Source organism: Rhea americana, unplaced genomic scaffold (assembly GCF_003343005.1).
Source record: "Rhea americana isolate MKP2758 unplaced genomic scaffold, rheAme1 scaffold_51, whole genome shotgun sequence".
Taxonomy (NCBI): Eukaryota; Metazoa; Chordata; class Aves; order Rheiformes; family Rheidae; genus Rhea; species Rhea americana.
The window spans coordinates 1,790,101-1,806,739 of record NW_028186657.1 but is presented as its reverse complement, the minus strand read 5'-3'; the positions used below and the strand labels follow the sequence as shown (position 1 = coordinate 1,806,739).

General features: G+C 43.6%; 1 protein-coding gene across 1 annotated transcript in view; it reads left to right on the top strand.

Annotated features, from left to right (window-relative positions):
* The window catches only part of HTR4 (5-hydroxytryptamine receptor 4), a 93,260-nt gene that overhangs the window by 35,971 nt on the left and 40,650 nt on the right, over window positions 1–16,639 (top strand). Inside the window, exons 4-5 of the mRNA XM_085317839.1 lie at window positions 113–266; window positions 1,144–1,712. Of these exons, the coding sequence (XP_085173965.1) occupies window positions 113–266; window positions 1,144–1,712 (723 nt within the window). The remainder of the gene's footprint in view (window positions 1–112; window positions 267–1,143; window positions 1,713–16,639) is intronic.

The window sequence follows — 16,639 nt, the reverse complement described above, 5'->3', positions numbered from 1 at the left end:
GAAAAATCTCTTTGACAGAGATCATTCATTCCCATTGGAGAAAATACTTTCCAGTTTTATTTTTAGAAGACCTAGAAGTTTCCTTCAATGATGGGCTTTCTCTCACTTGTAGGTACTATGCCATCTGCTGCCAGCCACTGGTTTACAGGAACAAGATGACTCCGCTGCGCATTGCTGTAATGCTTGGAGGGTGCTGGGTAATCCCGACCTTTATTTCTTTTCTCCCTATAATGCAAGGCTGGAATAGCATTGGCATCATTGATCTGGTGAGTAACCAAGGAGATCCATCAAACTCATATCAAGTATATTCTGTGCTGTGCATTCTTCTTTAAAAAACAACATTCAAAGACTGATCTGAAAAGAAGCAAAGAAATACTAAAGGAGAAATTTCTTGTTAGTGATATAGAGGGGCTGCTGAATTTCTGGAAGGTGTCTTTAAGGGGATTTGAAAGGACTCTGTCCTGAGAAGATTGTCACAAAGACAGTGGTGGCTCTGGGCAATAATTTTACTTGTGTAAAGAATTTTACCTGATGGACCTATCGTGACATTGTTTTGTAGCAAGAATGCCCTCAAAAAAACCTTTTACTCCCAATTATGCCTCCTGCTCCCCCTATAGACTTGGCCCAGCCTCCTGCCCCTGGGCTCCTAAGGCTTCCTGCAGTCTGGCCCCTTCACCATCAACCAGTCCTTCCTCTGGCTCTTCTTGAGTGCCCCTGTAGGTCTTGGATGGATGAAATTTGTGCATCCTTCATATAAAATCACGTTCTGATGAACAGAGCAGAAAGCAGAGCAAAAAAACACAGTATGGAGCTATGTTATTGCCTTTTGCTTTCTGTCTGAACTGGTCTGTCAGGCCAGTTTTCAATAGTCAGGTTGAAGCCCTCTCYAGCATTCTGGGAAAGTGGTGTGGGCTATGACATTGTCCCTAAATCCAGGGAACAGCAGCACCAGAGAATCCATGTGGCTGAGCAAAGACAGGAGGACTAGCAGATGGGCAAGACAGGCACACCAGGGGACAGAGGGGACAGCTGAGRCAGAAACAGAGGGCAGTGGAGGGAGTGTCACAGCAAGCAGACTGCTGTTTTTGGGCAGCAGTGGTGATCTCTCTCTCCTGTTCTTTGTCCTTGCTCTTCCTTCTCCAGATTCAGCAAAGGCAGTTCAACAAGGCTTCCAACTCCACCTACTGCATCTTCATGGTTAACAAGCCATATGCCATTACCTGCTCAGTAGTGGCCTTCTACATTCCCTTCCTCCTGATGGTGCTGGCCTACTACCGCATCTACATCACCGCCAGGGAGCACGCCCGCCAGATTCGGGTGCTCCAGCGCGCAGGGGCCCCTGCAGAAGGCCGGCAGCACCACCCAGACCAGCACAGCACGCACCGCATGAAGACTGAGACCAAAGCTGCCAAGACCCTGTGCATCATCATGGGGTGCTTCTGCCTGTGCTGGGCCCCCTTCTTTATCACAAACATAGTGGACCCTTTCATAAACTACACAGTGCCAGGGAAGCTGTGGACAGCTTTCCTGTGGCTGGGCTACATCAATTCAGGGCTGAACCCCTTCCTGTACGCCTTCCTGAACAAGTCTTTCAGACGTGCCTTCCTCATCATCCTGTGCTGTGGTGATGAGCGATACCGAAGGCCTTCCATCTTGGGGCAGACGGTCCCCTGTTCCACCACCACAATAAATGGATCGACTCACGTGCTAAGGTGAGTGTTTCTCAGACACTGCAGAATACCATCAGTCACTAGAAAGAGTACTTTTCCTGAGTTTTGTTGAAGGACTGGTTTCTTTATGCATTGGAACTATCTGAAGGATTAACTATTCAAAAAGGCGGGCAAGAGAAGCACCTGGAAATCCTTTGGCTGCTCAGAAAACCTGGGTTTGTAGATATCAAATACGTGTTACTGTGCAATTYCTCCAGAGGCATGTTCAGGAAACAGTTCAGAGAATGTAGAAAATTGCATGTGCGTTTCGGCAAGTGCTGCGGTTTTGTTTGAGAAGAAAAGCCTGACCCCATAGGGAGCTGCCTGCTCCGTTTTCTCTAGCAAAGGGATCATTACAGCCTCATTCCACTTCTCAGGTGCTGCCTCTGTAACCCCACCAGCCATTGCTACAGCTTCTGAATTAATGGAAGAAGGAGGACCARATTCCCCAAATGCCCTGATTCTTGCTGTGGCACTTTATTGGCTGTCTGGGAGGAGGAGTAATTGCTATTTTGCTTTAGCAGCTAAATGGCTTTAGCTTAGAAAATGCCTAGGTGTCTGCCTCTTACTGTAATGGAGTCAAAGCCTCTGAATACTCTCTGAATACTGCTCTGAACTTTCACCTCAGCATAGATAGGAGGTCACAGCTCTGCTGGAACTTGAGCCTGGTTGAAGCAGCACGTCGTGGCTCTCATCAGGAATGGCAAATGGTGAAGGGCAGGTGTCTGCTCCCTGAGCTTGTGACTGGGTTGTCAGAGGGACACCGAGACCCGAGATCTCAGAGAGGTGGGAGTCATAGGCTGGTGTGATGTAAATTAGACTGAGACTTTAGTGCTTGCCAGCAGCTCCAGGCTCCAGCTGGGTTTCAAACTGGACGGGTCTGCGTCAGAGTTGAGCCTCCCAAGGGGGAGCGCTGCCTTCTCATGTGCAAAGCAGCAGCTGGTCCAGCCCTGTGGGAGCCAGATGGGTGCTAAGAAATACCAGTCCACAGTTGGGCAGTTTGGAGAATTTGAACCCCAAATGTCATGTGGTATGACATGGGTTATTGCAAGAGGAGAGTACATACAAGCCATGCACTGCTGGGTGCCCGGGAGTGCAGGCAGAGTTGCTGGGAGAGCTGTGCTGTGCAAGATACCSTCTCCTGTCTGCGTCCCCGCAGAGCAGAGAGGTGGGTGGCACAGCATCTGGGGAAGGGAGGGAAGAACGATTATCCATCGCATTTTCAGAACAAACTACGTTCTCTGAAAAAAACACAGGTGTCTTTCTACATAACTGTCCAGAAGAGATTTGGTTCTTTTAGTAAATAGATTCGTGGCTCTTCACAAACAAATAAGGACTTGGCAACCAGATTTGTCCTCAGAGCTGAACCCCAGCTCTGGAGGCTAGATCAAACGCTGAGCACTTCCCGGCTGGGTCGGGTCTGCTGGTTACCCAGGCTTCTTTCTGTTCTGGCTTTGGAATAGTCCTGGGCCATGTACGAGATYGGACAGGGGGCAGGCCTGTCACAACAGCCACACAGACCTTTCAAGCTTTTTTAAGCCAAGAAGAACCTTACAACATTTGTATCTTCTGATCAGAAGCTGTGTTTGGGGCTGTGGTCCTCTCTCTGTAACGGATGTGTGGCATGGTGCCACTCTGAGCCAGTATTTATATCGGAGCTGTGTTCCCAGGGACAGGCCAAATGCTTCTCCACGCTGGTCAGGAGGATTTAGAGAGCAGCCGCACTGTCCCTGGCACCGCACTTTCCGAAGCAGCTCTCCAGCCCGCGGCGAGGGAGCCAGTAACTCTCACTGCGGGTGAGCGCTGTCAGTGCCTCGTGGGAGGGCAGGAGGAGGGACGGGCTGTGCTCTTGGTGATTCACCCTGGGAGGCTCAGTGTTTTCAAGACTGTTCACTCCTCAGGCTGGTCAGTGGGTGTATGAGGCCAGCCCAGGGCCTAACCAGGCAGAAGACATCTGTTTTGGAGAGCAAGTACAGAAACAAGATGTTTTTTGTTAAGCTTACAAGTCTACAGGGTGCCTTCACCCTTAAGTGAGATTTGAGATTCAGAAGGGAGAAACCATGCTGGCACAGGAGGTGAATTGCTTCAGTCCATGTTGATCTTTGACCTCGAAGTGTTGCAGATGGCAGTGCTGGTGCCTCYTCATGTCCRTGTTATTTCAGTGCTTTTGCACGGTGCTGTGTCGGAGTGATAAGTGCTAGGCTATCTTGCTGTGGGCCTAAGCCAGTGGGACCTCATGGTCCTGCCCGTGCCATGTGGGACTTTCAGTCAGCCTGGCCTTGGGAACGTGGGGTACTGGAGAAGTGCTCTAGAGTGAGTGGCCAAGAAAGTTCTTTATACCTCAAGTATGACCATGGTCTCCTTGATTCTCGGCTGAGCAACCTGGCAGCAGACAAACTCCTCATTTTGAAAGTCTTTTCAGACATAATGGACATATACATCATGTAGCTGAGATCAGGCTTTTCTCATTTCCAGTTCCTCTCTCCCACTTGTTTCACTCTGCTTCCACAGATGAGACATCCACAGAAATAAGTAGCAAGTCTGTCTGTCCAGTTCTCCTGTGTCCCTGTAAGCCTGTCAATCTAGATGTGACAAACATTACAAGATGTCCCATAAGAACTAAATCTGTGCAGGACCTCTTGCCCACTTCTAGCTTTTATGAGTTCCTTTATGCATGAGAGCAGGTTGCCTCTCTAACATATTACAAAGTCAAATCAGATCTCCTGCCTTTCAATACCATTCCARTTCTGTACAACAAAAGTTAGGTACTCATTTCCCATTGCAGGCTTCCCCTCCTCTCTGGATGCCAGAGAAGTACTGCTAAGACATTCAGATCTGCGCATCATTTGCATCATCTGCATTTTTTTTTTTACTCAGTTTTSTAAGTGATGAGAGAAGCATGTAGCTGATGAGAGGTGCAGATTATGCACTAATGATGATAAAGATTTGGGGATTAACGTCTTTGGTCAGTTAATGCCACTTGAAGATTTTTTTTTTTCAGTGCTTCTCTCTTAGGCACAAAGCAGGGTGAACTCAGCAAGGATGGAAGAGAAATTCAGTGAGGCAGGTTCTCTCAAGTTATGATGTATATTTTCTTTAGTAGCTTGGAGATATAAGGGTTTTATGCCCAACAGCTGAAACACTGAAATCGTCCTTTAAGGGTTAGTTCCCCAGTAACCCCACTGAGAAGCTGCTCAGAGGCTGGGCCTGGTCCATACACCTCTTTTCCAGCCTGAGAGTTGTTTCTTCCTTGCCAAGAACTTTGACAAATAGGGATGTTGTGCAAGGAGTGCATCGTGGCTGCTTTCTGTATTTGGCAGGGTGAGCAGCAAAGAGAAGAATWGAACCAGAAGAAAGAGAACATAATCCAGCACCTTGTGCTGAATCTATGGCAGAGTTCCTCYTCCAAAAACCTCAGAGAATGTGTGTTTGTATTAAACTGATATGTGTTATTTAGCCTCAAAGGGAGCAGGAGTGGTTCAGGCAGCAGGACTGTGATTTCTAATTCATGTCTATTTCCAGTCTTGAGGAGATCTGAACTTTTCTTCAGTGCTAACCATCTGAACTGCTCTATTTTTGATTACAACCAAGTCCCTAATGTATTTGCAAATGCAAAGAATAAGGTTGTCATTATTAAAGATAAAATCTTGGTCTAGGATGTTTCTGACTTATAAGAATGTCTTCCAGGGAAAAAAGTCATTTCTTCTTTTCTCTTCTGATAACATTAGTGTCAAAATGTTCTGACATTCCCATTTTGGGGTTTTTCACATTTATATTAAGAATGGGGGGAAAAAAAGGAGCAGAGTGCGATAAAACACAGCAGTGAGAAGAAGCAGATTAATATCTCACCTCATCACACACAGACTGAGACCAGTTGGGAGATGGTTCTCATTCTTTCTTTATTTTTCAAGTAATCTGTGAAGACTGTGGTCCTCTGGTGACCTAGGCAGGGAGAGACATTTTGACAACATACTTGGGGCCAGATGYAGCCATAATGCTCATGGGGTGAAGTAGCAGCCTGCACAGTAGCTCAGCTGTTTAAATATCATATAAGGGAGATATGAGCTCCCTTATATGAGGGGAGCCACCCCACTCTGCCTAGATCATGAACTAGAAGATGGGGTGAGGATTTCCTAACATTCATTTTGTTCTTGAACTCTCCATCAGCTAGTGAGAAAGACATCCATTCCCTGGGCTGGGTAAGACATGACACAAAGCTTGTTTTGAAGATGTCATGAACAGCCATGAGACCAGATTTAGTTAGAACTGGATCTGTGTGTACCATGGGGAAGAATATTAGAATTAAATAATCATTCAGCTTTGAAAAAGAATTTTGATTTTTCTGGTTTTGGATTTTGCATTCTACAATGTAGGAATGGCCAGAATACATTTTTTCCCCCAGAATATTCACCTATTTCAATTCTGAAGTGTATCATCAATTGCAAAATTCAGGTAGGACACATGCAAACAGTGAATTGAAGTCTGCAAATGTGGCTGCCATCAGAAATTCATGCCCTTTTTCAAAGGCTGAGATTGCAACTCACATGTCATATATGCAGGTTTGTTTCTCTGGTTGCGGCAGAAATTACATAACTCATAAATATTTGCAATTCATAGTTCTAATAACCTATAGTTTGAAATATTATTCATTGAAAGGGTTTGGGAAACATTTTGAATAGTGAGTGGATAGGAGAATTTACAATGAGCACTCAACTCTTGAATGGGAAAATTTAGTACAATAACTCACAGCAAGAAATATGGGTTTCTGGATGACTGCAGCATGTGTTCAGGAGTACTATGAGCCACAAGACCGAAAGCAAAATGGCATAATCGTCTGAAAAATGTTGTCTTCCATTTTAAATGTATTGCTTGCATRTCTTTTGTCTTGCATACATATATATTTGACATAAAACGACAAACTCATGGCTTTTATGAGCCATTAAAGGCTCTTACATCACAAGTGGATTGGAACCTAGATCAGCATTGCTTGAATTCTTGGATAAAACAAGTTCTGAAATTTTGCCACAATGAAGACGACGACTTTGGGTAAAATATAATTGAGCAATGATCAGAGTAGACAAACTCTGGAACATTTGAGTCAAGGAGGTCACTTTGATATATTCCCCATTTCCTCTCAGAAGTGCACTGTTCAGCACAGCACAGTCTATCAGTCTCTTCTGGGAAAGCTATAATGAGTGGTTTATTTACTCATTTTCCATCACAGAGAGGCCTTCTCAGGCAGGGTTGATGCCAATTTTATTTCTCCAAAGTAAAACACATCCCAATTTTCCTTTTATAAGAGCCAAGAGAAACAAAGAAAAAAAAAACGCATGCAGCTTTAGGGGCTGGAAGTTCATTATCTTCATAAATACAAAAATAAATAAATAACCCAATCAACCACACTTCTGTCAGCACGCTGAAGGTACATAAAATGCTAGAAGAACTATGTGGTAAATCATTGTGCCTAGCCAGTACCCAACAAGCCTGCACTGCTGTGGAGACCTATGGGTCCCTATAGGGAATATAAGTAATTGCATCAGTAAATCTCCTGAACTCCAGCAAGCTCTGGTGCTTCCTTACTGCTAGTTGAATAAATAGTGTAGCATCTCAGGTCTTTAGAAGTGTAGCAGCTTCRTGGCTTACAGCGCTGTTGGAATAAAAATAAATCCATTCTGGCTATAGGGAAGAGAAGGTCACAGATGCTGCAGAGCAAAGAGGAGCTGTGCACTTACTGGTGATCCTTCCCCTGATAGGAGTGCACGGGGGGATGGTCCTGCCCCATCATACYGACCTTGGAAGAGCGCATTCATGTCACTCAGTCCTTTGCGTATCTGCTCCCAGCCCTGCCCATGGGGGAAGCCATTCCCAGTGCACGCACACACTGAAATGGCTGGTGTAATCTGAGTGGTGACCCTYGGTTGTGCTGCCTGTGCCTGGTGGTGGGGGTCTCTGGAAGGCACCCTGTGCACCCACCCCCCATGCATCCACCACCCAGCTCCGCACAGCCAGGCTCCCAGTTGCCAGCTCACTCCAGGCAGGATTTGCAATGTGGGACTGGAAGAAGGGGCTGGGTTGGAGGGGGATTTGGGCCTGCTTTTAGTTTTGTTTTGCCACATCCTCTCAGCTTTCACACGCCATCTCCCAAGCTGAAAGCTTTCCCAGTACAAGCTGTTCATCAGCAAGGGCACATTTAGCCCGGGGACTCGTGCTTTGAGTTTTACCTTTGTTACTGCATTTGTGCACAGGAAACACAGGTGGTCCCTGGCACTGATGGAAGTACTTGGAGAAAGGAGGGACCATGGCAGCAGGCTCGGGGGGTCAGGCCTGGCATAAACAGGACAGCTTCTCAGCCCACCCCCACTGGAAATCCACGTTTAAACCGTTTGAATAACAGCAGGGAGATGTCCGAGACCAGGTCATCTGTTGCTACATAACACTAAATATTTGTCTCCCCTCTGTTTTCTCTCTTTCCKTCTCACATACACATCCTCATAGAAACAACTAATACAAACCAGAGAAAAGTTATTTCTAGAGAGCAGAATATGAAGTGTGCAGCCTGTCTGAGCACGGAGGTGTGACGTTCCTGCTCTGATATTTGTGCCACTTGAAACAGGACTGTGTGTGGAYTGCCATGGAGAGCCTGGGATTTATCTCCGGTGTGCAACAGCAGCTGGCCAGGCTAGGAAGGAAGGGCTTCACTGCTTCTTTAAAAATATATGAAAATGAGATATTTCAATATATGCACAACTTTGCTTGGACAAATGTGCTAAAAGCTCTGATCTTCTGGCCCAGGTGTGAAAGATGAAGCTTGGATTCAAACTCCAAGTCTCCTGATTAGTAGTACACACCTTCGGCTTTAAAAATCAACCATTTGCATTCCTAGGACACTTTTTAGCTAGGCTACCTGGAGGCTCCATCAAATTAGTTGAATGAGTAAAATTCAACATTTATTGGTTCTCACAGAGTTTCTGAAAGGTTTTTTTTCCTTTCGCTCTCAAGAAGAAATAGGCAAGCAATAGGTAGGTACTTGGGTGCACAAACAGAATTGGTAAGGGAAAGATTTCAGAAAAGGTGTTTGAATGAAAGAAAAATCTTAGCTTGTCTTATTTTGACCAAATTTCAAAATGAAGTGGATCTTCACTGATTCAAATTTTTAAATACAAAGGATGCAGAGCTTTGATTTACCACAGAATTTTTATTTTACCACTATGACATGAATCATTTTTCAGATTTTTTTTTATCTTCACCCACACAGATTTTTCTGTACATACTCTATGATTTTCTTATCACCAAAGTGTTATTTGGAAAGAATTTTAGTGGCACAATATTWCTGCCCCAAACTATACTGTTACTGCAAAATCAAGCCACTGGGGCTAAAATTTCTGACTAGTAAGAACTGCCTAGGAATTTTAATGATCGCACAAATTAGTTCAGAGYTTTGTCTTATATTATCATCTTCTTCGCTAGAGAGGCTGCGAGATGAATCATCTGGACTTAGTCTGCTGTTTTCTTATTCATTGCCTCATTTCTTGATGTTTTACACTGGATTTCCATCTGTCATCTTGGATGTAGCTATGGAACTACAAGGATGTATTTTGCCATGCTAGTGAGATCCACAGCAAATATAGGCCACTAGGCTTTAAGGACAGATATTGTGTTTTCTCCAGCAGTCACCTTACTGATAGGATGCAATGGATAGGAAATTCACYTGTTTGCAGAGTAAACAACAGATAAACCACATTCCCACTAAATTATTTTCAGGGAATTTCTGAACAAACAACTGGGGAACCTGACAAATTATGACATTTCCTCCATTTCCTGTATTTTTTTTTAAATATAATTTTGCTTTTTGACAGGTTAGAGGAAATTCTGTGAACCCTTTGAGAAATCTGAATGGGTTTTATTTTCAGAAAAACTGATTAAATACGGTTAAGATGCAGATAATATTTTTGCACCTGTTTGGGCTGAGTTTTTGATTTGTGCCCTTGATGGTGGGGATTTATTTTGCTTCATCTTAGCAAACAGAGGCAAACCTCATGTACATGCTCCTGTGATTGAATTAATCTGGTTACCAGGACTGTGGGCAGCTACCCTCAATGGCACAAACCCTGCAGGTGTGTTRTTGTATTGCCCTGCAGTGTCTGGAGGACCATGAAGGAACATCCTCTTCTGTGCTCTGTCCTTAGGGATCTTCCAGTGACTAGCAAGAGGCACAACTGAAAAGAGAAGCTAAGGAARACTTCATTTAATAGACATAAGTCTATTTATGGACTTCAAATCGCAGTAGTGTTGTTTTCCACCAGCTGCAGGTGCATGGACAAGTTTTGTTGACGTCAGTGGTTGGCGTCAGGCAGCCCTTACTGCCAGTCTTGTACACTTTCCCCATTACAAGTCTGCAAGCACAGCATCAGGTTTGGCTAAAAGTGTATCCTACAAAGCAGGAGCTCAGGATGTATTTTACAGTCTGATAGTTTCAGCTCAAGTATCAKTTCCCTCTATTGACAGAAGTGACACTGCATAGCTTCGGCACCAGAGATCGAATGGGGGCGGCTTGTTTAGTCTAGCAAAGTGGAGCTCAAGAAGGGATCTGATTGCTATCTATAAATTCTTCAGGGGGGTAAAGACTGGGAAGGGAGAAAATTATTTAAACTAAGGGGTAATGCTATCACAAGAACAAATGGATACAAACTGCCCAGGAATAAATTTAGCATGGAAATAGAAGAAAGTTTCCAAGCATCACAGCAGTGACACTTTGAAACAACCTCTTGGTAAGGGTAGAGGTGGGGAAAATCTAAATTCTGCCAGGGACAAAGGTTGGTGAAGTTACAGAAGGCATTACATAGCATGACTGTGAAGGCAGGAAACTGCCTCAGGACCCCACAAAGTCCCACTTTGTCCTTAGTTTTGATCCTTTTGGAAATCAAAAGCAGAGCTGTATGGCTTCCAGTCTAGTCTATACCTGACCACTCTACCTAAGTGCAGCTTTCTTCCCCATTCTGCTGATTTTGCATCCATCAAGGAACAAAGAGAGAAACAGAAATTTCCTCCATTTCCTGGAGGAGCTCACAGGCTGGGGTCCTGTGCTTTCTACCTCCGTTTCGCTGTGGCGGTCTCAAGAGAGGGCAGAGGTTGATGTTGAATGCTACCTGCAAGCTGGCAAATGGGCTTTTCAAGGTCAAAACCTCGTGGATCAGTTTAGTATCCTGAGATTGCCCCTGACTTGTGCCCAGAATCAGGRTTTGGCACAAAATCACACTCAAATCTAAATGAGAAGGAAGGAGTCTGTCCTTASGTGATACTGTGACCTGCTCAGACTGTTTGATATAGGATCTGATACAAACAATCTGGAAAGAYAGGGTAAGGTACTTACCACTAGTAACCATGAGATTATGTAAAATAGATCTCAGTTCTTCAAACTGATTTATTTGATGAGATTGCAATCTGCAAGAAGTGTAATGTTTGACTTGGTATCTACATCAGCATGGAGTACATTAAACAGATCATCCCCATAGTTTCTAAGTCTTGAAAAAATTACCATCTTCTAGCAGCTCTATTTCTGGTGAAGATTCTTAAGAAATAGATCTTGGYCCTAAACCCTTTAATTTTAATCTCCTATCTGGAGGAAAACAAAATAATAATTGATAAAATATGCAGATACCACAAGATTACAGGAATTACAATGAGGAGGAAGAGCACCACAGGGGTAATCTGCAGTCTGAATTGCTTGATTAACTGAGCACATGGAAATCTAATAAACAGCCAGTCTGAAATAGGTTTCATTTTGAACATAAGCTCCCATKAGATATTGTACCTAAAAGGTGAATATAGCCCTTCCTGCAGATATCTGGGACTGTTGTGTGGGAGCTGGGAGTCAGAGCTGCTGCCTTTGCATCCAGCACAGGATGGAGTGTTGGCAATGGAGTACCACGCTTCAGAGGGAAAAAAWGAATTAAGAGAAGATCAAATAAAGATTTGGAAAAGAGGCCATAACAAAATATTCTTGGCATGTAAGCTATTTATCTTATAGTAAAAAAGGTAAAGAAATCAGTGTCTATTGAAGCACAGAAATCTAACGCACGTATAGAAACGGTAGGAGCTGGACAAATTTACGTTAGAAACAAAGCATTCATTTTTAACAGTGGAAATTGTAAGCCATGACAACAGTTTATCATATAACCAGTTTTCTATCACTAGGAATTAAGTTTCAAGAGTGGCTTTCTTTCTAGTGATTCCTCTAGTCCAAGAATAGGTATTGAACACAAAGCAAGAGTGAGTTCAGGTAAAACCAGCCGATGACAATAGTCTCCTGGTTGAGTAACCTGGCCTCCAGAAAGGGGATGTCCCATGCCTCTTTACTTCACCATGCTGTTTTGTTTTCATAACATTGAGGGTAGCTAACCAGGAGCAAGTTCAGCATTTGGTAGGTGCTGTACAACTTCCAACAGAAAAAYAGCCCAAACCCCAAGCAGCTGTGTCTGAGTACAAGCTGAGACAAGTGGTGACAGCCTGGGAGCAGAGGGACGCTGCAAGGCACGCTGTGCTGGACAGAGGTCTAAGCTGACCAGCGTTCTTAGCAGTGGGGGGTTTTGTTGGTAGCCAAAGGATTTAATAGCAAACCCGCAGTAAGTTCACTGAGTGATGAGTGAAAGAACGGATAAAACGTCTTCTACATCTGTCCCTGAAGTATTAGCAGAGGGAGCACATGTGTATTGGTTTGTATTCAGTTCAGCACAAGGGCTCTCAGCAACCTTAAAATAGCCACCATTAAGCCCCTGAATACATTTCTTTTGTGCCTTTGTTCTTATTTCYTGACAACTTTGGTGTTGGTATTTGATGGTGTGAACATTATACACAGACCTCTAATCTTGTTCTGTCATTTAAATCTAGACTGGACAAAATAGTTAAAATTAGTTCAGGGAACAATCTTGCACTAGGGAAAAGACTTGGAGAGGGGAATTACAGTATAACTGTCATTAGGTCTTTCCTTTGCTAATGGTGTCACTCTTAGTCAAGAACAAATCCAGTTTTCATTTAAGTTTCATTAGATGGATTTCTGCAAAGGTATTCTATAAAAATATATGAAATCATTAGACTTGAAAGTTTTGTAATTTCTTGGAGGAGCTTTCTTGTAATTTTTTTATGAAGCTTTGCCAATATTTGCCATCAAACTTACGTTCCAACTTCCCCAGCACAAATTTACAACTTGGCATCAGTCTTCTCTGCAGTAACAGACTTCTAGTGTAACAGTCACAAATACTGAGATTGCTACTTGTGAGGGATCACAAGGCAGGACCCGGAGAGCTATAAATATCAGAATGCGTCTGATAGCTCAAAGAGGAGATATGAGCTGACTCAGGAAGTGCAGGGTGAGGTTATACAATCTGTTATGCAGAATGCAAAAACAGAGGTCATGCTTGGGGGTCTGGAAATTAGATGTTCAACAACAGCAAAAGCTATCACCACAAAAGTAAGAGTTGCATGCACAGCAAAGGAGTTGGCCCTGTGTTGGAGCATCAAAGGATCTACAGGCTAAAGATGAGACATCATCATCTGCAAYCTGAAGAAAGTTGCATGTATTTGTTTGTCTTAACTTCTGCAAATATATGTATGCACCACCATCTGCATATGTGTGCACAGTGACTGCTTATGACATTTAAAGTTCTTTCAGGCAGCTGATGTGCTCCTCACAGAGGCTGAAATCATGGACAAAAATACTTGCAATGATCAGAGCGCACATACTGTGCAGGAAAGTGCACAYGGACATGCAGGTGGCACAGCAGCCCACAGCTGTAAAAGAGCTGTTCAGCGCTGCAGGGAGGGCTCTCTTCCTTTTCCATGAGGCTTCCTGCAGCTTCTCCTTGCCGGATGCCCTGCTCTCTGCTTTCACAAATGTTGTCATTGCTGAGCCCTGCATCACCAGCCTTCTGAGCATCTTCAGCAGCTTTCTTCTCACCTTTAAACCAGGAGAGCTGAAAAGGAAAATAGGGAAGAAAAAATAGACAGCTAGTTCCACTGCTATATATGGTCTAATTGCTTCAGTTAGTGAAAAAGATTAAGAAAAATGCCTGCTTGTAACAGAAAATAATTCCAGTAGGGCAGAATACACACACGGTTGCAGCTGCATGTAAACGGGAGCCTGCACCAGTGGRGGTTTTGGTCCATATTGCTTAACAGTGACACCAGACACATCTCAAAGACTTCTTCCGTTATCCTGAAATGTCAGCGTGAGGGGGGGTGGAGCAAAAGATGCTGGGAGAGTTGTTGAGGACTCTCTCATGCTGAACTGCCTTTGGACTCTCGTGGTGTGTAAGTGCCGCACTGGGAAGGCTGCACCACACGTTATTAGTACGAACAACTTCAAACATCATTTGAAAACCAAATGTCAGAGGAACAATCACCAAGGACAAGATCTTCAAAAAAAAGAAGGGAGACTCCAGCACGATTTGGAAAGTACAGAGCACGATTTGCACCATTAATTGAAGCCAGAAAAACTGTGAGGGTGGGGAGAGGAAAGCTGGAGGCTAGAAATGGTAGTAGCTAATCTCTCTAGGCTGTGGTTGGTGTCTAAGATAAAGTCCCTGCTGTATCTTATCATGGTTTGGGGAAGGCGAAGCATGTCTGCAATTCTGCAGCAAAAAAACACTAGCATTACAGCATACAATGTTCCTGCCTTTTGTATGGTGTTTTCTAAAGTTATTGCTGAATTYTTTCTTTTTATTTGTAAATGTAAGAGGCTCTTTATTGAAATTGGGTTATCCTTAGGGTAGAAAGTCAAGACACTAATTTCTGTTGGGTTTGTTGTCATGACTAAGGTCCCTTCTCCCACCATTTCCCTGTTTTTTTCTTTCCTTGTGATCTGTGATAAATTTAAAAGCTGAGCAGTTCTTAGATTTTTTTTTCTTTTACTTCAAATTCTTCTGCAAAAAGATAACATGGATTGGAGCAAATCGAGAGGAAGGATGTGGGATGACCTTGGCTTCCTTTCCCTCCTGTACATCACACTGGCTGTCTGAGATGATGAAGGCCAGGTGGCATCCTGGTGGCTTCTGTGCACACATCTCTTCCATTCCCTGGTCCTCACTGAGTAGACACCAATCCTATATCCTAACCAAGCCCTGTGAAACCTTAGATCAAGCAGACTGCATATACCACCTCCTAGTAAGACACATGCACTCAAGTAAGCTGATGCTAGCATCTACCCTGTGTCTGAGGAGATAGGTACTTTTCTTTGGCCACAGTATACCTGCATTGCCAATGATGAGTCAGGACACTGTGCTGGAACCTGGCATGCAGCACAAAAACTGCTTCACCGGAGGAAATGGAGAACAACTGATAGGAGAAAAGCTTCTTGTAATTGTACTGAATGAAATCAAGATRTTTATCTTATTTCCTACAGAGGAGAGAAGGGATTAGAGTTTTAAAATACCACAGTTTCCTTCAATTTTAGTAAGGTAATCTCTTTCAGTATGTCTGTATATTGGAGAAAGAGATCAGAGCTAAGATAAACTCCTTTTCATTATTTGGCCTAATATAAGATTCACGATCAGAACTTCAGCTCTGCATCACTTTGCTTCTGGTAGGGAAGCCAAGGTATTGAAGGGCACCTTGAGCTTGGAAGCAATTGAAATATCAACTCATTCTTGTCTATTTTTAATTGCATGACTTATGCTTTGGATAATGAAGACAATTGATGTATTCTGCTGAGGCAGGATCCCTACCAAGGTTTTTCTTCTGGTTTATTTACCTTTGCTGCTTATTGCCGTGATTTACATCTCCCTAGAGAATAGCTAATTCAGCAGTTCCCCATTTGCTGTATGATCCTTATTGTTTGTAGGTTTCCTGTCTGCAGGAGACCATGGGGATTTTGTGCTACATGTGCCACTTGGGGAAACGGGGTTCAGCCTGGTAACTCCTGAAACTGCCTGACATCCTGAGCCCTGCACTCAGTTTTTCTATATACAACAGGTTTACTACCAGTAAAAACTGTATAACTTGTCTCTGGCTCAGCCCAGTTATTCTCTGCAAGGCATCAGTTAATCCATCTATTGTTTAGAAAAATGGAAAGTAATTTAGTTTACAGAAGTTTGCAGAGAATCAGCTGCCAATAGCCTCTCCAGTACTGTTGGAAGATGGTGCTAGAAGGATGGGGTGCCTTAATGAAAAGTGGAAGATAATAAAGGGGAAGAAGTAACAGGAATGGCTAGTCCTGCAGCAGTTCAGTATTTATTTTGTGTGCAATTATTTTGAGTTTCACTTCACTGTCTCTTTGATTCAAATGGAAACTTTAAATAACTTACATTAATTGTTGTCTTTTCCAATTAAACCTCTCTGGTCTTTGACATGCATGACTGTTTCTTATTTCTCTCCACTTTGTGCAGCCAGCTTGCATAATGTACATCATGTCTCCAGTATTTTGGAACTGCTGGCCTGGAATAGAAATGTGATTTCCACATGGAGCCCTGGAAAGCCTTGACAGCACTCTCTCAAGGGCTTCCTAAATACATCCCTCCAGATGAATCTTTGGCAGCTTCTCCAGTTCTCCCATCCGCTTTCCTCCTRTCCAGCCTCTGTGGATGCAAAGCTCAGCATTCACTGTGCATCCCTCCTTCATTCATTAGCCTGAGGAGGAGGCCACAGCTTTCCTGGAAGCTTKCTTTCTGCTCTCTTGCAAAATACGGTGTGAGGAAACAGTAAGGGAATGCACGACAGAAATAAGAAACTCATCTATCCTGCAGGACTCGCTCTATGGTAAAGATGGGCTAGATTCCCGCACGTTTACTTTTTCATCCTTCTAGGTCTCCTGATAGTAAAGGCAAGCAGACTGTGTTCTGCACAAAGCTATTTGAATGGCATTTTTAATTGGTTTGGAGACTTTGATGAGAAAGGAGGACATTATCTGTTGGGAAAAGCTCTAATCTGATTTCACTTGA